Genomic DNA, 23,165 nt, shown 5'->3' with positions numbered 1-23,165 from the left:
CTTAAGGTTTATCGGATTTCTTGTACAATATGCATTGCTACAAAATGTGGCAGTACTGCCATATTTACCACCATTTTGTATTCATGCACTAGCCTTATCTTGCAGTCCTTCAAATATTGTAAATTAAAAGTTCTTAAATGATACTGCAAATAGAGAATTAAATTCCAAGGAACTCACTGTAAGTTTGCATTTGAACCCTTTGCATCTCACCATATCACAGAGTCAGGTTGAAAAGTATGAGGATGCAATCCTTAAGTCACCTTAGCAGCTTGATGAATGTCTGGAATTTGTCACCATCTTTAGTACAGTACAAATGTGAAGGTCAAGCATACACATCCAGCTAAAGTGTCTTGATCGATGAGAGCAATTGTGGAGTTCTACATGCAAGGATGTAGCTCATCTTCTAATGCCGCATTGTTGTTCTTTATGTTGCAAACGAGAGACAGAATCAACAGCGCTTCTGCTGGTTGTAACCAAGTAATGCACTCCACTTTGCCTCAATTGCTCCATGTCATGATTAATCAACACTGTTTATTGTTTCTTAATGATCAATTAGTTGTTTAACAGGGTATTATGCCTGATTGACTGTCAGAGGACCAGAGGCGGCAAATCCAAGTTCAGAAAGTAAAAACCCTGCCACAATTTGGCCTTAGCCCCAGGTGATAGCTAGGAAGCTAGCTCCCATGGTGCTTGTTTATCTGATAGGGAGCTAGCTAGCATCCGGGGCTAAAGCCAAACTGTGGTAGGGTTTTAATTTCAGGTGCTTGCTAGATAGCTAGCAAGCATCAGGGGCTAAAGCCAAACTGCGGCATGGTTTTTGCTTTGAGGTGCTAGCTAGCTAGCTACCTAGCTAGCTCTCATGGTGCTTGTTTACCTGTTAGGGTGCTAGCTAGCTAGCATCAGGGGCTAAAGCCAAACTGAGGCAGCGTTTTTATTTTCTGGACCTGAATTTGCCACCTGTGCAGAGGACAGAAGTAACTGCTGTGGGATGATTTGCTGTCAGAGTTTAGGTGAAGAAAGTATCTGCGGGTGGTCTCTGGGCAAACCAATTGGTCGGATGAGTACCATGTGTCCTGAGCTCCTCTAAATCAAGCTACAACCTTTGACCTTCAACCCTGTTAGAACAAAACAAACAGCCTAATCACCTTGCCATTGGTCATTTCCTTCCTTGAGCCAAGGGTTGGGATGTCTGCATGAGGTTGACCTATAGGAGCCAAATAGTGGCTTCAGATTTTCAGCTATTCAGTGAAATGCTGATCTTACTAAATCTGAGCCACTTTAGCTTTAGTGAACCTCCAACATCCAGGCATGTCTCCCAGAAGTATAAAATGTTTGCCCACATGGTGGTTTCCTGAAATGGCGTCAGCCTCTGGGAATGTTCTGCAAACCCATAGCATTAAGTCAGACTGTGACCTCGACCCTCCTGACTGCCGCGGTTTGAGTGGGAGAAAGTGTTCTTTCATCAGGGGTTTCCTGCTGACCGCCGCATGACGCAAGGTTTTCCATCCCAAGTCATGATGAATAGGGAAAGACATGAGCACAGATTGGAGGTTATCAATGGAAATCCTCACGAGTGTGATGTTTTATTTACAGATTGTTAAGAGTAATGTTATTCATGTGGAATAATGGTGCTACTGCTAACACTTTTATCTATTGGTCTAATGTAGAAATTAAAAGTATATCAAGTTATCTCCTAAATTTGAAAAGTTTGGCGCGAGTGTTAACAGTTTCTGTCACTAGGCTGTTCTCACATAATGACATGAATGACATGCTCGTATTACTTAACCAGAATAAAGTTGGCTTGTGCAGTTGAATGTGAAGAGAATTAGCTCTGAGCTGTTTAGACACTTCTTATGTTAAAAAGCCACTTGCAGCCAGTCAAACAGACCATTTTCCAATGATTGATAAGGATAATCAAATTGTCTGGTTTTGATGGAGACTTTACAGCATAATGAGAATTATTGTGCGTAAACATCAAAGGTGTGAAATGCGTGCAAGTGCGCGTGCGGACTAAAATCTTGGCCAAAACGTGCAAGTTTGAGGTTCAGACGGGTGCATCCGGTGTTACTTTTGGCTCAGGAGGAAGGAAACTGCTTGTCTGAAGCATGAATGTACAGAGAGGAAACGAGGAGGACAGATACCCACAGCTAGATCCAGTTCAGACTCCCTCCCGAAAAAGAGCAGACCAGCAGACATAAACTCAGCTTAATCCTGTTTGGAAGTAGCCCAAATCTCCACACAGCTCATGTTCACGACTCACTCTATGAATGCTGAGAGACAAGCATTCACACACTTGCTGTGATACATCCAACATATTACTTATGGGTTTTCCACTCACAACGCAAACAAACTCAAAGATGAGTTCATGGTCAGAAAAGGTATGACACAGCTATGATGCCATGCATCTACTGAAAAACTGATGTCATCTTTATACTGCTAGGGGGAATAGTTTTGGACTTTACATTGACTGTTTTGATTACATTTATTATAGCACTCTCCTAATTCTTTTTCTGGAGTTTTCAGATGTCCAGAATAATAACAGTATAAAACTAAATATTATTATTACACCTGAAAAATATAATAATAATGGACTTCTGTCATGGATGATCTTGTGGAATCTAATTTTGCTGACTCAGCATCAAATTATGAGTCTTCCCTTTAAAAGGGAAGTCTTCAAATTTTGTATTACAAATTACTATGTTGAATGAGCCTCCACTAGTTTAAACATGGCATTCTGATAAATATTGTGTTTGTGGAATATGAGTAAAGCAGCAAATCCACCAGTTTTTATCCATCTCAGGGGGCAGCCATTTTGCAACTTGCAACTTTTGCAAAATACAATACAAATTTGCTTGCAATTGTGTATTTTACAGTATGTGTGTTTGTTGTTTTTTATCTGCTACCTGAACAGCTCTCTTTAAGGCAAATAGATTAGGACTATACAAGCTAACCTACTAGAAAATGTCTGCCCCTGTGCTGAACAGCAGCCAAATCCCATCTCGGCATTCAGAAGCAAAACAAGAGCAATCTGTCATAAGATGACAATTTTTAAAGTAGTACTTGGGAATCTTTTATGTGATGTGTTCACAATTTGGACCTTGACACAGAGCAGCAGAGGAAAGTGGAGGAAACATTTTATTTATTTTTATTTATTGGCTTTATTCACCATGGTGTTATAAGATGAGTTACTTGTTTAATTGTAAACAGTTAATTCGCATCATGCATATTTATAAAAACAAAAGCTCTACAGTACAGTATATGAAATATTTTTTTTGTAGCAAATGTCATTTTTAGTATATGCCGCGGGCCGTTTATAAGTTGAGAGTGGGCCACAAATGGCCCCCGAGCCATAGATTGGACACCACTGGAATACTGTGTTTGTACTAGTGAGAATGCATAAGCATATTATTGTCAAGAAAATGTTGGGGTTTGACTCCCATGTGCAAATATGTGAAGTTAAAGAAGAGATTTAGTAATCAATCTACAGTATGTGGTGTGATGCTCTCATCAGTATCAATAGTCATCGTTGTAACTCGCTAACTGTAGTTGTGAATTACTCATTCCAAAAATACTTTTTTTTTCTCCCTCTCCTCATGCAGTCCCAGTTTACTTTGGACACGTGCATTTTCTCGTACCAGCCAGCTCGTGTTGCTCTATGAAGCCATTACTGAAAAGTTTCCAAACTTTAGAGCAGACTTGTTATTTGAAGTGCTCCCACACCCTCCGCAGTGACCCCCCACTGCCCAGCAAGTCGATGTGTGAACATGAGACGCCGGTCTCGCCAGCGTTTCACTAACGCATCCACAACTCTGCATTTCTTCCACTTTTTTCAACCACCAGACCAAGGCTCACGTTTATCTGCACGTGACATCCCATCACACACACCCACACCCACTGCACAAACAAACACGTATACCCTGTCTGCCTGTCCCCTCACTAGCCCACCTTGCTTAAATATGATGAATGTGAATCATTATCAGGCTATAGTATAGCTGAAAATATTTAAAATATTACCATATCACTTGTGTAGCAGCAATGTAAAAAGACACTGAGCAGATCCTATAAGTCAGTTTACATCATTGGCCTATGCATCTTAGTTGAAATGTTTAGGCCAAGCTCTGAAGTCATCTGCATATACTAACAGTTTTATGTTTACAACATAATAATATTTCTCCCTATGGTTCATTAACACCTTTGCGGCGATTAAAGTTTCAACAAATCATAACGTGCATGTATGCATGACAGGAAAGCGAATTCTGTGTTCTTTTAAAAGGTTACAATGGGAAACATCTGTTGAACATGTGCTGATTGTGTCTGTATTTCAATCCATAAGAGAGCAACTTGACAAGAAACAACCTTACCTCCCCTTGGGTACGCTCCTCCTTACAAGCCTCGCACATACATCAGATGTGTTGGAGGCAAGTTGAGCTTTGACTCAGATTTCATGGTTTGGTTTTTTTGAATGGTAGAAAATGTGTGGATTGGGAATTCTTGAAGGTGGACACTATTGCAGCTGATGGAGGTATGCGACCTTTAACCTCTTGTAAGGCTTGTAACACTGCTTTCTATTATTTTTGAGTGGGCTTCAGATGTTTTTTTAGCTAGCTGTGGGTGTGTGTTTGGTTGGACTAAAGACACTGAACGCAGTGGTGGGAAAACTGCAAACCACTGTGGATGTTTATTTCTCTCAACCAGACTCCAGCTTATCAGAGGATGAGCTCATTGGAACGAGAGTCAATCTGGAAATGACTTACTTTTATACTTTGAGAGGAAGGCCATAACAAGCCAAAGTTAGTTTAGTTTTTGGCAGGCAGAGGGCAATACATTAAACCAAATTTGTTGAGAAAAAAATGGATAAGGAATAACTCTTATCTAATGACATCGGTAGAAGTCTAAGGGTGACAATGGTGTGATTAATTGTGAAGCTGTGACAGCAAACATCACTTTCTTTCTTTCCTTCTCAAAGTCTGACTAAAAGACTTGATCTGTTGTAATCTCCAACATCTGGAGAAACTAAACTGTGTTTAACTAGCTAATAAGTACAATGTCTTGTTACGTGTCAAAGATTATCGGCCATGATTCCGTACCTCGGAATATTATGTTGCTGAGTGTTGCTGGAAGTTAAACTTTTGTCCACTGAGGTCAGGGAAGAGATGACTTAAAGAAGCTGGGAAAGGTCAGGGTTGAAATGGTGGCTCTAATGAAAGATTTAACTAACTCATGTTGTCTTGGTAACAAATTTGGTGTAACGTTCATCAGCCAGTCTGTAATATTCTAATGAACAATAACGCTGATGTGGTCTTTTCAATATATGATGTAGTATTAGGGCATGTAAATCCCTCTGGAAATTCTCTCTCTCGGATACAATTCAAAGATGGATAGAAGGCACATGAATTGCATATATTAACAAGTGTGGCAAGTGTTGGTTTTTGAAACCAACAGCTTGTGCTTGGACAAGAATTGGGCAGTAGAATTAAATGAATGGACTCTATTGTTACGCCCCACACACTTCCGTCAGGATTAAAACTGCAAAAGGGGAAAACATCTGTCCTTTTTCTTTTTTTTCTCCTTTTTTTCTAAATATACGTTCAAGTCCAGTCTGTTTGTTGGCAAGTGTCATTATGATTTATGGAGTAAACACCACCTTCTACATTCTGGGGTGTATGGAGGTAAATATGGTGCAAAAGAAACTTGTACCTGTAAAAAGAAAAGAAAAAAAAACTGTACCTGTAAAAGTCGTGATTTGTACCTGTAAAAAAAGAAACAAAGAAAAAGAAAAAACAATATATATATATATAAATTTGTATTGCAGCAGTGCGCTGCATTCACTGAACCAATGAGGTTTAGCTTCAGCCTGGCCAAATCCTTCTCACTTGATTGATCAAAACTTCTGTACGAATCTTCTAACTGCACAAGTACTAATTAGTTTTGCTCCAAAATTAGCCAAATATTTGGTGCAAAAGTCACATGTCTGGACAGCAAAAGAAAAACCACAAGTTGTCATTTACACAGGTACAAATCCCAACTTTTACAGATACAAATTTACTCTTTTTTTCTACAGGTTATTTTTTTTTTTTACTAGTACAAACCATGACTTTTAGAGGTACAAATTAATAATGAAAAAATTATACAGGTACACATTTTTTTTACAGGTACAAATCACAACTTTTACAGATATTGTTTTTTTCTACAGGTATTTATTTTATTTTTTTACACAGGTAAGTTATTGCACCATATTTAGGGGTGAGGGGTAATGTTTACATTAGCTAATGAGGAAGGGGCCACATTAACAACTTTTTAACAGTGTCAATCAAAACGGAGCATAAATATTTTTTTCAATCAGGTCCTGTATTGATCACTTTTGCTTATCCAGGTATGTGCACCTGATGGAGTGACCAGTGAATGTATTCCTCCCTGTTAGTGTTGACCTGTGTATTAACTTTAACACACGCACGTTGCGTCCACTTTCCCGACTGAGCACAAAACGCCGATTCATGCAGTGAATAAACACGCTGAAGGAACATGACTGCCTGTTGCTGGCCTGTGCTCCAGCACGGTCAAAGAGGTACACCGGCCACACTCGGCCCATTTCTTTCTCCTTCCACTTGAAAGGCCTCACCCACACTGAGGAAATATTTACAGGGTGGGGGACTAAACGGCATCAACACGCCTGGGACTGTAAACACACAACAAATAAGGAACCAGAGGGTGCTATATAAATACCCCTCCTGTACAAGTGAGGCAATTAGAGGCACGGGTAGCGTTAGTAAGTCTTTTAAAATGCCCCAACTGGATACACACCGATTTGCTTCTTGTAACTGAACAGTTGCGGTTCTACACAGACATTTCATTCTCCTCCTTTACATCTCCTCTTAATGCCATGACAAACTGTTAGATCACTGGCCATCTCCCAATAAAACAAGTGTTGCTTCATCCATGCTAGTCTGGCTCAAATGGGAAGCCCCTGCGTCAGAGGCTTTTCAGACATTTTTCTTTACTTCCACACTGTCTTCTATCACGCCTACATTGACTTTCCATCTGGTATGGAGGTGCTGACGGCAGCCAGACATGATGAGCTTCTCCTGCTCACAGGGTGGGAAACATTTCAAATATCTCCAAGGGGGGTGAGAGGAGAAGAGTGGGGGCAGGCAACAAGCCTGACAAAGTCATTACTTCACTTTCGCAGAAAATCCAAGCTGCACGTGCAAGATGACTCGAGGGTTTCATACAGCCACGGTTTTATTTGAATATTGGAATATTTACGCATTAGACATTCGGTTGTCACCTTACAATATTAGAATGGAATGGATCTTTGTCATTGCACATGCACGAGTACAGAGCAACACAATTTACTTATCAGGCTCAACCTGTCATGAAAAACAATGACCAATAGAGGAAGGCAGGACAGAAAGGCCTGTCAGTACTCGCTAAAAAGCTCCCCCCAGATCTTAGATAAGAAGGGCACTGTGGCATTTGTGTTACGGTTGGAAAAGTTGTGGAAGTTAGGACAGCTACAAGCTGAAACTGGGATGGAATATGAATAAAATATGCAATACAATAACAACTCAAGAAATATGACATCCCGTTCATTCGGCTGGCTTTTATCGCCGTTGTTGACGTCGCCAAACTGAGAGGTGCGTTACGTTGCCACTTACCGGTTGAATGAAGCACATACAACTGCAGTCATATCGTCCCTGAGCGTTCAAATAACGTGCTGAGCTGAGTCGCTGGCCAAGAAGTTTAACTCACTGGGAATGCTCTGTGCTACTAAACTATATAGCGTGTTTTGATCCTCAATGTCGAATATATCTTGACAAGTAAATTTGGGGGCAAAAAATGTTGGGCACCCCTGATTTAGAACATTATGTCATTTGTATTAATTTGTCAAGTAAGACTTCAAAAGAATTATATTTACTTTCTGCCCATGCTACAAAGACATACATTAAAATAGTGTTTGAATAATTTTTTGAGTATCATTTAAGTACCTCGAGGTCATGCCAAGTGTCCTTTTTTTTGGAAATCTAAATATGGTCACCCGAGATTTATCAAAATCCTTGAAGAGTTTAGTACATCAACTTCAGCTCCATCCACAATAGAAACTACTGCACATACACCATCTGAAGTTGTCGTGCATTGTTTTGTTTTTCTATTTTTAGCACATCTGTTGAGCTTTTGTCAGCCATTTTTGGCTGCAATTTAAGTGTTTGTTCTGTAGTGATCCCGTAGTGGTGTTTACATACCCAGTATGTAATATGACTGTCTAAGGACAAGTATGTAGTGGATGTTTTTCTGTACTTGTGGAGTGTGACATTCTGCGGGATCCTACCTCCTCGCCGTTAGCCTGAGTCCGGATCAACTTGAAGCCTGGAATGCGCTGCTGTGAGCACACCACCCCGACATCTTCTGAATGTTTGCAATCGGTCACTCCAAAGCCGTTGGAGCGACACTCGGCGAGGCTCTTCTCTCTACCGTTGCAGTCCACGTTGTCTAGCCAGATACTGCCTGCAATGGACGTGAGCAAAGACATGATTAGATGGCTTGTATGAATAGATGTAACCATCCATCATTTAATACTGACTTTAGGCCAAAGGTGGCTGACACCCTGGAGTGGGACCCTGAACTCAATCATTGGGCACATAAAGAAGGACAATCACAAAATCACCAAAATAGAATAGAGTTAACCACTCTATTTGAATCACGTCATAACCTTAAATCTGGGCCCCTGTTTTTACACCTACTCGCTGGAATAGCAAACTGACTCAGGATGTTTGTTCATCTGAATATACTTGCAGAACAAACCCGGTGAGTTCAAGTGATGGCTCATGCTGGGCAGTTGATTGATCAGAATCAACCACACAAGTGTAACCAATGCAAACCACCAGACTGCTAGTCAGTCTGAGCCAACAAGATTTCGAGAAACATCCTGATCATACACAAAATGTGACTGTATGTAAGATGGTCTGTCATCTAGCTGCCTGGATTTTTTTTTTAAACATCTCCAAATACGTCAGTTTTTTCCCAGTCTGGACTCAGTCAGTGTAACTTTTCCCAAACAATAACATCACTGCCAGTTGTGATAAATTTGTATTACTCGGTTAAATTATAATTGCAAGTCTTATGAGGTATGAATTTAGAGAGCAGTTAGCTTTTATGGCTATTGTAAGTTGCACTGTGCATAGTGTTCCCTGAAACATCTGAATAACAATTGGATTTTGTGCAGTAGCAGTTTAGCAAGCTATGAACTTCAATGGCTTTTCCAAAGGCATGTCCATTTGTTTTACACATTGAGGTTGCAAATGTCGTATTATTGCAGGCAGCTAAGAAGCTTGTAAACAGTTCGACCTGGGAAAATAAAAACACTTGGTCAGGACTACTGCTTATGTACAACCTTGTTTTCTTCATTTATTTGAAAGCATCTGGTTTCCTTCTCCTTTAGTTCCTGATGCATTAGTCATAATGATAGGATATGGAAAATCCCCTTAATTACGTTTACAGGCTTGTGTTTCCATCAACAACAGTAAGAAAACAGCTCAATTGTTTCCATACAAACAGCTTGCATGGTGTTTTCATACACACCGTTGTACCTCGTACTGTTAACAGCCTGAATAAAAGTGTTATCAAACATCCCTAATGAATAACGATAGTCAGTTGATAATCAACACAATAAATAACAACCCGCTGTCTCATGTGGAGCACGTTGACACAGTACACATGACCAGAACCTCTGCCAAAGATTCTCCGTGAAAATAATATCACTTTGGACCAGTGCCACTAATTGAAAATACATTGTTCCATTTTCCAAAGACCAGTCAGCCCACGGGTCATCTTCCAAAGTATGAAGATGCATTATCATGTAACCTGATTGTCATCAAATGTGCTTTGGCTCAGGTGGTAGTTGAGCTTGGTGGTATACTGCAGCTGAACTTGGAATTTAGTATGATATGAGTTATTACATAATCTACTGAGGCTAGCATGTTGGATTGGTGGTTAGCACATTCCTCCCACATTCCAAATACATACACGTTAGGTTAAGTGAAGGCTCTTTAATTTTGTCCAATGTGAATTGTTATTTTTTTATATGTGCGCTGCTCACCCAAAGCCGGCTGGGATCCTAAAGTGGATATGTGAGATAGGAAATTGATGTATTGATGGACTGTGCAAAAATCTTAATTATCTTTAAAAAAAAAATGGGGGGGGGGCATTTGTATGAAAAAACTGTACTCTATGTAACTGTGTCTCTTTATTACAATAAAAAAAAATTGTAAGTCCCTTAAAAGTGAAATCATACAATTGTTTCTAAACACATTATAGTGTATATGTTTGAAGATAATTGCTGAAAATGTGCAAAGTGCAAAACTATGCAGTACTGAACTGTGGCTATTCATTCATTCATTCATGCATTTATTTTTTGAGAGAGAGCACACAGTCAGTGTCAAGCTCCACAAGGAGAAAAAAACAGCAAAAAAAAGAGAGAAAGAAAAAACAACAACAAAAGGATCAAGTCCAATTCTGCCTGAAAGGGAATGGGGAAGAAGAAATTGTATTTAATCCCACCCCCATCTCCCATTCAAAATTCCAATCTACACTGCTACTTAACCTTAAGACTCAATAATAACAAGTACCCAGAGAGCAATAATTATTAAATAACCAAGGAAAAAATTGAGAATACAAATGATTTAGCATGGTGGCATTACCATAAGAAACAATAAGTGTTACGATTTTAACAACACAAATAAACAAATGTGGGAAGTAAACAATACTAACACTGGTAGGACAGTATATACCAGAAATGGTAATAAACGATATATCAACAATGATAATGAACAAAATACCGATAATTGTAAAGAAGAAGCAAGCACATATTTACACAGACAGAAAGCACTGATGTCATCTTAACACAAGGAATTCTCAATATATTGTGACCAGACCATTCGTTTAAATAACAGTTTAAATCGATAAATGGTTTTGCATAATTTATGTTGTAAACAGAGATTATTCCATAATTTAACAACACATACAGACACACAAAAACTTCTTCGAGTAGTTCTGATTTTCGGTAGCGTGAAATCTCCATTTCCTCGCTGTGTATGAACACTAACTCTAATTGTGAAAAATGTTTGTACATTAGCCGGTAATGTTTTATTAAAGGTTTTGTATAAAATTATAGATGTATAGTATTTCACAAGATCGTGAAATTTTAACAACTTAGATTGAAAAAACAAATGATGCGTGTGCTCCAGAAAACCAACCTTATGAATGATACGCAAAGCACGTTTCTGTATTGTGACTAATGGATTAATTGCATTTTGGTATGTGTTTCCTCAAACTTCGATACAATATGTGAAGTATGGAAGAACCAAGGTGCAGTATAAAATAATAATCAAGATATTGCTTTACTTTATTTAAAATTGCTAGGGGTTTTGATCTTTTTGATGTTACATGTCTGACGTGGGGTTTCCAAGACAATTTACTATCAATTATTACACCCAAGAATGTATTTTCAATAACACTTTCAATTGGCACAACATCAATATTTTTTTGTAATCCAGAATCCATTTTTCGATTACCAAACAGCATGGCTTTAGTTTTGCTTATATTTAAGGATAATTTATTTATGTCCATCCATTTTTTCAATATACATAACTCATGGTTCATTGTCGTTATGAGCTCATTATATTTATCACTACTATAAAAAAATATTGGTATCATCAGCAAAAAGAAAAAAATTTAGTACTTGGGATACATTAAATATATAATTAATATACAAATTAAAGAGTTTTGTCCCCAGCAAAGACCCCTGGGGGACCCCACAAGAAATATTAAGTTTATTAGATGTATATTGCTTCATTTGGACATATTGGGCCCTATCCTTTAAATAGCTTTTTAGCCATCGTCCAGCCACTGCCCGAATTCCATATTTTTCAAGCTTATTAAAAGTAGGATTGAATGATTGATTGTATCAAAAGCTTTTTTGAAATCAACATTAAACATTAAACTGTTTATAAGCATTCCTTTTTTCTTTATTTTCTATTTTTTTGCTAAAATGATGCCAAGTAATACACTTGGGTGTCCGGCATGTGTCTGGCACATTCAGCAAACACGCCCACAGCATTTGTGAGCAGGGACAGCGGCGTGATTTTTCATCATTTTCAAGCTTCAATTTATATACTTGGCAAGTTAATAATAATAATATTACTAATTTGGCTGGATTTGGATAAGGACCCACTTCCCTGACGTCTTCTTGCTGTGCTTCAATTTCTTCAATGGACTTTCGCACTATTCTAGTTAATAATGTTTAGTATCACAAACTATGTCAATTTTGGCCCATTCGGCATCCATTGCAGCCTGATCATCCTCGAAGGGGGATTACCACATCTGCGGGGACCGCAGGTTTCTCGTTTTTTGCCTGTTGGGGCTTTTTGAGTTTTTCCTTGCCCTCTTGTGGTTCGATTAGGAGATGTCGTTGATATTTGTCAACTGCGGGCATGTGAAGCCCTTTGAGACTCTTGTGTGATTAAGGGCTATATAAATAAACTTGACTTGACTTGGCAGGCTTCTTTGTGCTGTGTCAAGTTTAGAAGAACTTCATGTTTGCATTATATAGAAATTAGTGTGACTTCCCTGTACACTTCAGCAATACCTAGAAGGTGCCTCCTTTAAACTTTAATGGAATAGAACCCAATTTGTCATTACTGTCAAAATGACTGCTGTGAACAAGGATTAAAACACCTGTTTTACTTATTATTTCATAATACAACGGCAGAAGGGAGGTCACCAATTTGAATGAGGTACTAAAAATGTAAAGAGTCCGAATGGAAACATCACAATTAGCAGGCACAGTCATTTTAAACATAATTGTCAAACATGTGACTTAGATCAATGCATTTAGCCTCCATCTTTATACACAAGCTTGATAGATTACAAGCAATTACCCCGCAGCAGAGACAACGAGTAAGCAAGTGCGTCACACAGAACTGTGATTGTTTATAATAAGACCTCCTCTTGTTTAGTATCATGTAAAGTATTTTGCATGCAGCACGGCATCTATCAGGTGTATCACTTCACAAATGTTATTTTAAACATTTAAGCACGGGTGCCAACTGACATTCAGCAGAAGCTGCTCCAGAGGTGGGAATGTCATCAGTGTTTTTTTTTTTACACAAATACAGGAATTCCCCCACACCCTAAAACACATGCGCACACGACACATGCATGCATCAGCAGTGCTGATTGCTGTGTCTCCCTTGGCTTCTCTAATATGGAAAACAGTGCAATGAATCGGACCTTTGCGTCACTGATGAGACATGTGGAAGATCAAATATGCAGCCCTAACCCAGGACATGGTGAGAATATTGAATCAGGGATTTTCCTTACCATGTCCCCTGCCGTACTTGGCCGAGGGTGACCATGACTCAGCGTCCACAAAGCCGAGCTCTCTGCACACCACCTGGGCAGCGTAGATGGAGAAGTCATCATCGCAGACAGTCCCCCACTCGCCGTTGTAGAGAACTTCAACGCGGCCCTCGTGCTTCTTCCGTTTCTCTCCAACCAGACGTAGCTGTATGGACGGAGTGCCGGACTCGCTTTGGGCATTGCACAGCAGCCAAGTGCAGAGCATGGTGAATAAGAGGCTGAGGTCCGAACAGTTTATTGTTAAGTGCAGCATGATGCAGCTGATGGCAGAAAAGAAATTGAGCGTAAGAAGATTTTATAGACATTTCCTTGAATAACTGTGGTGTATTGTGTAAATGAACCAACAATCAGTTCATCAATTCATTGTTATTTTTATCCCTCCGTCCATTTTCAGGAAATGGCCACCAAGCATGATTTTCTATTGGACAAGGTATGGCCTTAGTAAATAATGCTCTTTCACTAACTTGTACATAGTTCATTGGCACCAAGATGCCACATTTATTATTAGATATGGCTTTGGCCTTCCCATCGAATAGTTGAGTTTTTCAGTGAGCAAGGGAGAACAACACCCTTTCCTCCCTCCCCAGATTGGCAAGTGCCGGACCATGAATATGCAGGGCTTCAAACGACTACTAAGTTAATTACATATTTTTGTCTGAAGAGTTGTCACAGAAAGGAGATTGTGAGGACGTAGCGCAGTTTACTAGTTTGATTATGTCGCTCATGTCGCAGATCCACCTCAACTATCTATTTTTTTATCAACATTCTTAGTATAAAACAAAGTTAGCTACTGTAAAAAGTAAAAAATAATATAATGCTTGCATCACCTTTCCCCCTGACGACACTTATATTACTTATACTTACATTACTTACTCATATTAGGACATGGCTTACTGCTTTGAATACTTACTTACTTACTTACTTACTTACTTACTTACTTACTTACTTACTTACTTAATATAAATTTACAAGGTACAAGGGGGCCTCAGTTCTCATTTCTATAATGATGCAACCTGAATTTATACATATGTTGGAATTAGAGATAGACCAATGTTTTGGGTTTTTCCCCCCAGAGCTGATACCGATTATTAGTAGTCAATAACTGATGTTTGGAGCTGGTATTCATTTTCACTGATTATCTTATGATGATTATTTAAAGCATAGAGTTTGCGTCGGGCCGAAACCTCATGAGTCGCAATTTGGTCAATGTAATATTTAAAAAAAAAAAACTACACTTTGGGTCAGTGTGAGTGTAATTTTTACAAATTATTGAAGAGTCTCAAGTGCTGAAAATGGCTTGCCCTCTTTGATGATAATGGTTGAGGAAACGGAAAAGTGACGCAATATTGGCGGTACAAGGTTTTGGCCCAATGCCAGTGATGATATGTTGAGTGAACACATTTAAAATTTGCAAAATATTGGAGTTTTTTTCCCCCTTCATATATATCTTAGTTAATTTACATCTTTGTTTTAAAATTCAAACAAAAAGTTCAGGGACATCCCAACATGTCTTAAATAGTTATTTATAAATTAAACAAGTAAATAGCGCCCTGTTATTTTCTAAAGTAAATAAGGTTTTCCACAATTTCAAAATACACATATTTTTTTACGTGTCTTAGTTCAAGTTCATAACAGAAAGTGTAGAGAGTTCCCAGGGTCAGCAGCATCTCTTTTAACGTTAACTAAAATTTTAAATAAATAATTCCCTGAAGTTAACACCGTTTTAAATTGATCTATTATCGACCGTATGATTCTTCTAAAAGATCGATAACACTATTTGTCAAAATGCTGAATATCGGCGTCTATCCCTAGTTGGAATATGACAATTTATCATTAATCTCTGCCAACATGATTACAAAACTCATAATTACAGTAAATTATATCAAAAACACTTAAAGGTTGTAAATATATGCTTTTATCAGAAGTGAGAGAGCAAAAGCTAAACCAACTGCTCAATCTTTGATACTCGCTAACCTGCACACTGATGTCTGACTGATGTCATGCTTGCCAGCAGTTCAGCCTCTGTTCACATTTTGTGCAACTATTGAGGCCATTTTGTACAACGTCAGTGGTTCTGCTCGATTAGATGCTGTTTGAACATTAATGCTTTTCCATATTCAAAGGACTGGAACAGATGCGGGGACCGGGGATGAGGAGAGAGCAATTTGTGGTGTATGGAACTTTACTTTAAAGGAGAGAACCGTTATGTTTGGCCATGAGTGGCCTCCTCCTCTGGCCTCAACAGCACCATGAGAATCACTAACAGATTTTTCTCTCAATGTATTTTAAAAAAAAAAAAGAGAGAGAGAGATGTAACTGCCAAACAGAATGTACAAAATGTCCTATTCGGTGAGAGAGAAAGTTATGATTTGAGATAAGTAATCTCTCTTTCTCAATCGCTCTCACTGACAGCCTAATGAAGAGCAAATGTTAGCTCATGCAGCAAAAGTGCCGCCCCTGTCATTTATCTCAAACTACGCCCGCAGGTTCTACCACTGAGGTTGAGGGGAGAGTCTACTCCGCCTCGATATTTCATGACCAACCATGCAATTGTCAGACGAGGCACCCAGATGCCTTCGGGGAGGAATGTTTCAGGACGAAAGTGAAGCAAGGGAGACTTTGGAGAAGTTGGAGGCGCAGAGGAAGACCTCCACGTCACTTATGAGCGAGGGGGAGGAGATAGTTTTAGAGTTGACGTCATAGCAACTGGCGACCAACTGCAGTGGGAGAACGCATGAGAGAGTATCCTGGAGAAGACATTCAGAAAATCGTTTGGCTGCGGGATACTTTCTCTGGCTTCATCATCTTGCTTCAGAAAGGACGGCTACTCATGGCCATATAAGGACTGTGCGTGCATCTGGCGGCCGTGGCGCAGGGTGTAGAGATGGTCGTTCAGTAACCAGAAGGTCGGCTGTTCGATTCCCGCTCTCCCCAAGTCATGTGTCATTGTGTCCTTGGGCAAGGCACTTCACACACATTGCCTCCAGTGCTACTCAAACTGGTGTATGGAAGGTGCGAATGTTTGGTGGTAGTCGGAGGGGCCGTAGGCGCACACTGGCAGCCACGCTTCCGTCAGCCTACCCCAAGGCAGCTGTGGCTACTTAAGTAGCTTACCACTGTGTGAATGTGTGAGCGCACGAATAATGAAACCACTGTGAAGCGTCTTTGAGTATCTGATTAGATAGAAAAGCGCTATATAAATCCGATGCATTATTATTATCTCATCATATTTTCAGGGCCAACACCGATAAACACTGAAATGGCCCCTATAGGAAAGAGGTTCCTCACCCACTATCTAAGATGATGAGCTGTATGAAAAATGTATACTTTTACAAAAATAATAATGAGGTAGAACTGCACTGCTTCATACAGAGATGTGCCTAACATTTTGGATACACTTCCATGTCAAAACAGATTTGTACTACATAGCCTACAGCTCTTGTATTAGAAGTCATTGGAGAGCACCTAAGATTGTGTATATTCAAATGTTAGTTCTAAGCCAGTGGTTCTTAACCTGGAATCAATCGGACCACAGTGGCTTGGTGAGTCAGTCTCTGGGGGAGGTCAAGACACACACCCGGTCAAATGGTTGATAATGAAATGCCCCACCCGGGTATCATTGGCTGCATGTGATCACGCTACACCGCTTGGCATATTTGTTGGCTTGGCTCAATAGATGCACATAGGAAGCTGATGGGTTCAAGACCTCCATCAGAACCACTGTTCTAAGCAATGTCATAGAAAATTACTCCATTCCTAAAATGGCCACTGTGGATGACAGTAATGAATGTGAGGTACAGTGAATACATGTGTAAAGAATATAGTAAACCTGTTCTATAACAACAGTGAAGTGTGATTTCTGCCTGTGACTAAAATGAGGAAGTGCAGGGTGTTGTCCATTAAAGGGTAATCAATAAGTAACCTCTGTGGACAGCAAGGAGTCCACTTTCATCAGGTGTCACTACAAATTTAAGTCTCATGAGCTACTAATTGTAATAAATTATGTCCACTAAATGTGATGGTGTTAGAACGAGAAAAAAAACCCTTATTATTCAAACTTAGTGAAGTAGAAAAGTTGTGAAGTTGAAAATGTTATAGTACGTGAGACATACAAATTGACCTCTAAACAACAAGAAAGAAAGATAAAACTTACTTTTGCAGACGAAGGGTCCTTTCCAAAAGTTAGACTTGACGTGCTCAACCTGAGTGAGAGTTTGAGGTGTCAGGCATTGCGTTTTTGTTCCTTTTTGTACTTTCGCTGGCCCTTCTCGCAGCTCCCCTCACAGCTGGCAGCTAGCTCCCGTCCCACTCCTCACGCACACAGCAGCCAATCAGCGGCGGCCTCAGCATCCTGACCCCGCCCCTCACCCCCGCCACCGGCCCAAGCACCACCGGGGTTAGACAAACACACCATAACATGAACCTGCATACATCATAGGAAACATATACTGTACTTTACATTCCATTCTCCGTGTAAATGCATGGCTTGTGTTTTAGTGTTTCTAATTTTCGGAATTTAATGTTCTGTTATGTTATTTTGTTCAAAATATGGAGACTGTGGGTTTGCAAAGTTTGTTGAAGTTAGAGTAGCCGCAAGCAGACCGCATCCCAAAATGTCCCCTCAAGAATGAGACAAGACACAAAATTAAGGGATGCTGTGCTTTTGTGTCACTTGTAAGATTTTTTCCCCCCTTCAAGCTTCAAGTGAGTCACATTTTTAATGCCCATATTTGTAGTATTGTACTATGGACTACACTGTTCTGAAAAATGAAGTTTGAATATCAGTTTCAGCCTTCCAGCTTGCCAACATGGATGGTGTATTGCACTCAATATGATTATTTCTAATGTAAATTGATTTAAAAACTGAACTGCACTCAACTTCTGAGAAATTTGGAGTTTCAACGTGTGCCGTTTGCCTAAATATGAGAATTTCTCTAACTTATACATACAATATATATATTATTCGCAGCTCCCATAAGATGTTGTTAAAAATAATGTATTAATTTATTTAACTTCCCAATCATATTTTTACTCTATTCACAATTAATGGAAATAAAAATACAATTATATAGACAATCCTTACTTGCATAAATGAGGTCGTATTTTGTAGTGCAATGTATTGTATATGTAATGCATTTATATGTTGAGTAAAAGTCCCCTCACTTCAAGACACCATCTAGCGGTGAGAATGTGCATACAAACTGACAAGCACGACGTCAGTTCTGCAAGTTTGAGCACAGGTCAAAACATTAAATAACATGCATTACAAATTTAACTTGCCTATTCTATTGGGTACTTGATGGCTCCAACAATTCAACAGTTTTTTTTTTTAACTGCAGAATTTGGAAAGTCAGCATTTAGGTCAGTGGGCAACACACATACAGTACAGCTGACATTTATTTGAAAATATTGAAGAGGGTCAACATTTACCATTGTTGGCCCTGGCCGTTTTCTGTGCAGAATGGGAGGAAAAATCACTCTTAACACCCTACACCACACAATAATCTTTCAGGACAATCTTTTAAAAACATCTGATCTGACCCATGAGCCTTTGCTGACATTGATTGGAAGAGAAGAAAAATGCTCATATTAGGCCAATTTATTGAAATGCGTGCCGATAGGACAGTTATTGCTGAAAACATTATCAATCAACATGTCTAATGTTGATCAAAAAGTCATTCCATTGATGGTTACCTGCATACAAGTTTGAAGAGTTAATTGCATATTTGTTTCTAACGATTGTCATCAATATTTAAAAGTTCAGAGGGCTCAGCTTATCTTTGCAGTCAAGTTGCAACAGAACTGCAAGACTAAACACATAACTTTAACCTTCCAGAGGTCACTGACTACCTAACCTTATTGTGATGCTTTTAAATTCAAAGTTGTAGTTGTAGTATGCTGACAAAAAAATAAAATACGAGTGGCATTTTTACCTTCAGCAAATTTTAGTGTCTGTAGGAACAGAGAAGCAGTGATGGCATGTTTGGCAGTTTTGAGTTTGTACAGCAATTAGCTGGAAGTAAAACAGCAAACATTAACTTTTTATTTTGGAATGCACAAAATATACCATACAATTTGAGTATACAGTAGTACTAATTACATATACAAATATGACGTTTTTTCATGAAGTATAAAATGTACATGCTGGATTTTCATGGTCAAAACAAATCAAACTCCACCGCAACAGAACATCATTTGTCAAAATTTTGGCAATCGATTGTGCTGAAAGGAATCTTCCATGGAGGAGCAGAACATCCGTCACGTTGCATCTTCCCTCGGGTTCAATCAGACCTGAGAATGCCATCAATGCCGGAACATGCTCGAACTGCAAATTCACATTGTGTGCAATCACATAATGGGATGGACGTGCGAGACGTTCACTTTGGCCACAAAAGACGACTGTATGAGGAACTTACAGAAACACCCTTTTCTCTATTTACAAAATAGACACGATAAAGGCACACCTTGTTTGGATAGATCAAATGTGGAAAACATGGTTGTGACAAAATCTTCCGAAACATGGCACATGGTTAGGAAAATGATGGTTGTACTTCCATACTAATGTGGAAAAGGCTGCATGATTCAAATCTCTCAGGTGCTCATTTTAATTGATCCCACAAATGTCGGTAGCATAAATCTCATGATGTCACTATATGCAAACTCTGCAGTACATCAAAGGACTTGATGTATCAATAAAAAAAGCAACATAAATGAATTTGAATATTTTAGAAAAAAACCTGTAATTCAAATAAAAACGTAAAACGCATATTTGCATTCAATAAATACAGATTTTTTTTGTAATTCAAATTAATACCTAATTTCTGTATTCAATAACATTTATTATCCAAGTGCTTTTGATGTAATATTCTGATTTCTTGAATATTCTGATCATGAATTCAGTTTTTTTGCTCTCAGCGTTTAACATGATAAAAAAAAAAATAATCATGAAATATTTAAGTCTGCATCGTTAATCGATAGGTTTCAACTTTTTAAATAAATTACAGAAATTTCTATGATATGCACCGGGAGTTCTTGGGCAGGGGAGGAATGCAATAAAAGCGTGTGTTATTTTTTTTTAACACATTCCAATTTGTCACCTTATGGATGAAAACTCAGCAAGGAACTCTATAAACCCAGTTCAAATCAGGCACACACTAACATTACTCAATTTCCAATAGTCACACAATAGTCAATAAATGTTGACTAAAATACCCAAAAGTCTTCCATATTGTCAAACTATGCCTCACTTTTGTGCTTGAAAACTGCTTGAGTTCAATATTTAGTATGAGGTATGCAAACATGTACAATATCCACTGCAGATACTTGAAGTATGTTGATGTGCACATACAATGCTTTGTGTGCTCTCTTGAAAGAGAACATGACGTCTTATTCTGTTCCCAATTTAGCAATCAGCTCATCGCAGATCTTTGTGAGCTCCTCAATCTCTTGATTCTGTGGAGACAAGAACATTTTTACTTGTAATAGGCAAACGCTTTTCACCTAAATACTGTGCTGTTTATTGTATTAAATGCTGCCCCCTTGTGTTAAATAAATTGTTTTTTTTTGTAGTTTAAATGTAAATATGTTGGTATGATTTATATCAAGTTTAATCTTTTTAATCTAGCCTAACACAATAATAAAGTCATAATTATTATATATCATAATAATTACATCATTAGTAAATATTTGAAAAACATTTATTGGTCATAAATATACAACATCAAATTGTAAAGTAACTGGAGCATCGCTAATTATAATTATTATTTTTTTAACTGTCATGGAAACAAAAAGTTCACAGCATTCAGAAAATAAGTTTCCTGACCCATTAAAAATTTATTTTTTAAATATTAGTCAGCAGCCAAACATTTACTGTGCCGTACCTTCTGAAAGACGGCCCTTTCAAGCGAGTCCACCTTCATCTGTTCCTTCCTCAGGCTGGCGCTTAGTGCGATCCCCTCCGCGTTGGCCTTGGAACGCACCTGCGCTATCTCCTCATTGGCCCTGTCACAGCAGGTACGAGAAGGAAAGATTTGCATAGTAGCACATGAAAAAGACCAAATTTAAGCAAATTACTTTAAAGGATCAGCCTAGTGCAGCAAAATAGTTCTGTTATTACTACCAATTGCTGATTAGGCAGAACTCGGTTTGAAAATACGTGTGTTGATATCAATGCATCAATTTTGATTCAAATTTGAGTTATCAGATCTGGTTTGTTGCCTCAGAAATGCCACCCTAAAGGTAGTTCTTAAAACAGTGTGACTATAGTGTAACATTTTGACTTAAATGTAGATGGAACCAAGGTTATGATAGTTAACAAAAACTAAAACTGAAGAAAAAAAAAAAATCATGATATAAAAATAATAATTAAAAATCAAAACCCAACTGAAGCTGCATCTTAAGTCTAAAAAAACTAAAACTAATATTAAAACTAATCAAAAACAAATCATTTTAGAAAGAATAAATACAAACAAAAAATATAAACAAACCTGCTCTAAAAACTACTGTGAAGTGGGAAACGCAAAAACAAAAAAGTGAACACAACTGCAAACCAAAAAACCCAAACCGAATAAAAAAAAACACAAAAATGAAACACGACTGTAAATAAAAAATAAAAAGGTGATTGCAAACACAAAAACTCAATCGCAAACACAAATTACCCCTCCCCCCCCCCCCCCACACACACAAAATACGAAACGTAATCGCAAACAAATCAAAAAACACAAACACAAAATATGAAACAAAAAAACAAAAAGTAATCGCAAACAAAAAAAAAACCCACAAACACAAAAAGGTAAGCGCGCAAACACAAAGCCCCAAAACACTTTAACAAATGATGAAACACAACATTTCGCTAACGGAAGTGGTGATTACGTGGGGGGGAGGGCAGGGGTGATCCAAGGAATGTGATTGGACAAAAGTACCGCCTACTAACAGCACAGTTAAGCACAATTCACATGTGCTTAAATAATTTAGAAATAATAGATATTTCAGTTTTATAGTAGCGTTAGCTGTTTAATTTAGTGAGCTAGTTGGAGCGAAAGAGATCAGTGTAGTGGTAAAGCATACAGCTTTCTGACCAATGTAGTTTTTGCGAGTGGGTTCGAGCCTCACTTTTGGCAACCAAATGTTCTCTTTTTATTTACCTTGCCCACAATTTTAAAACAACACTTAGTTTTACAAATTACTTATTGTACTATTATTACATAAAAAAATAATAAAGCATTCAGTGCCAGAAAGGAATTTGCCAAAAGCGAGGCTCGAACCCACTCGCAAAACATACAATGGTTGGAAAACCGGATGTTTTACGATTACACTGAACTTCCACTGTTTAGTTAATCTATAAATGCCATACCATGTTAGGATTTCCAGCACATTTGTGCCAGAAGGCGTTCGTTTTCTCTCCAACTATCTCATTAAATTAAATAGCTAACGCTACTATAAAACTGCAATATCTATTATTTCTAAGTATTTTAAGCACATGTAAACTGTGCTGTTAGGGAGGTACTTTCGTCCAATCACATTCCTCAGATCCCCTCCGTACCTCCACCCAACCTAATCACCACTTCCTGTTTTGGGGTTTTGTGTTTGCGCGCTTACCTTTTTATGTTCGTGTTTTTTTTTGTGTGTGTTTGCTTGCAATTTTTTTCTCCACATTTTGTGTTTTTTATTTGTGTTTGCAATTACTTTTTGTTTTCGTGTTTGTATTTTGTTTTTTGATTTGTGCTTGCGATGAACTTTTGGTTGTTTTCATT

At 38.4% G+C, this 23,165-nt stretch overlaps 2 protein-coding genes across 5 annotated transcripts in view; both read right to left on the bottom strand.

Annotated features, from left to right (window-relative positions):
- LOC147166767 (lysyl oxidase homolog 2A-like) overlaps window positions 1-17,711 on the bottom strand; it is a 29,761-nt gene extending 12,050 nt beyond the window's left edge. Inside the window, exons 1-3 of the mRNA XM_086088158.1 lie at window positions 17,567-17,711; window positions 13,375-13,673; window positions 8,327-8,502 (exon numbers count right to left, since the gene is read on the bottom strand). Coding sequence (XP_085944284.1) covers window positions 8,327-8,502; window positions 13,375-13,666 — 468 coding nt within the window. The 5' untranslated portion in view covers window positions 13,667-13,673; window positions 17,567-17,711. The remainder of the gene's footprint in view (window positions 1-8,326; window positions 8,503-13,374; window positions 13,674-17,566) is intronic.
- A 1,731-nt stretch (window positions 17,712-19,442) lies between these two features.
- The window catches only part of tacc1 (transforming, acidic coiled-coil containing protein 1), a 30,542-nt gene continuing 26,819 nt past the window's right edge, over window positions 19,443-23,165 (bottom strand). For all 4 annotated transcript variants that reach the window (XM_086088100.1, XM_086088099.1, XM_086088097.1 and 1 more), the window contains 2 exons: window positions 21,294-21,414; window positions 19,443-20,865 (listed from right to left, as the gene is read on the bottom strand). In XM_086088100.1, coding sequence (XP_085944226.1) covers window positions 20,800-20,865; window positions 21,294-21,414 — 187 coding nt within the window. In that variant the 3' untranslated portion in view covers window positions 19,443-20,799. The remainder of the gene's footprint in view (window positions 20,866-21,293; window positions 21,415-23,165) is intronic.

Source organism: Leptonotus elevatus, chromosome 10 (genome assembly GCF_054856555.1).
Source record: "Leptonotus elevatus isolate MCC_2025b chromosome 10, RoL_Lele_1.0, whole genome shotgun sequence".
Taxonomy (NCBI): Eukaryota; Metazoa; Chordata; class Actinopteri; order Syngnathiformes; family Syngnathidae; genus Leptonotus; species Leptonotus elevatus.
The sequence above is the reverse complement of the archived record's forward strand: the minus strand, read 5'-3'. Positions and strand labels throughout refer to the sequence as shown.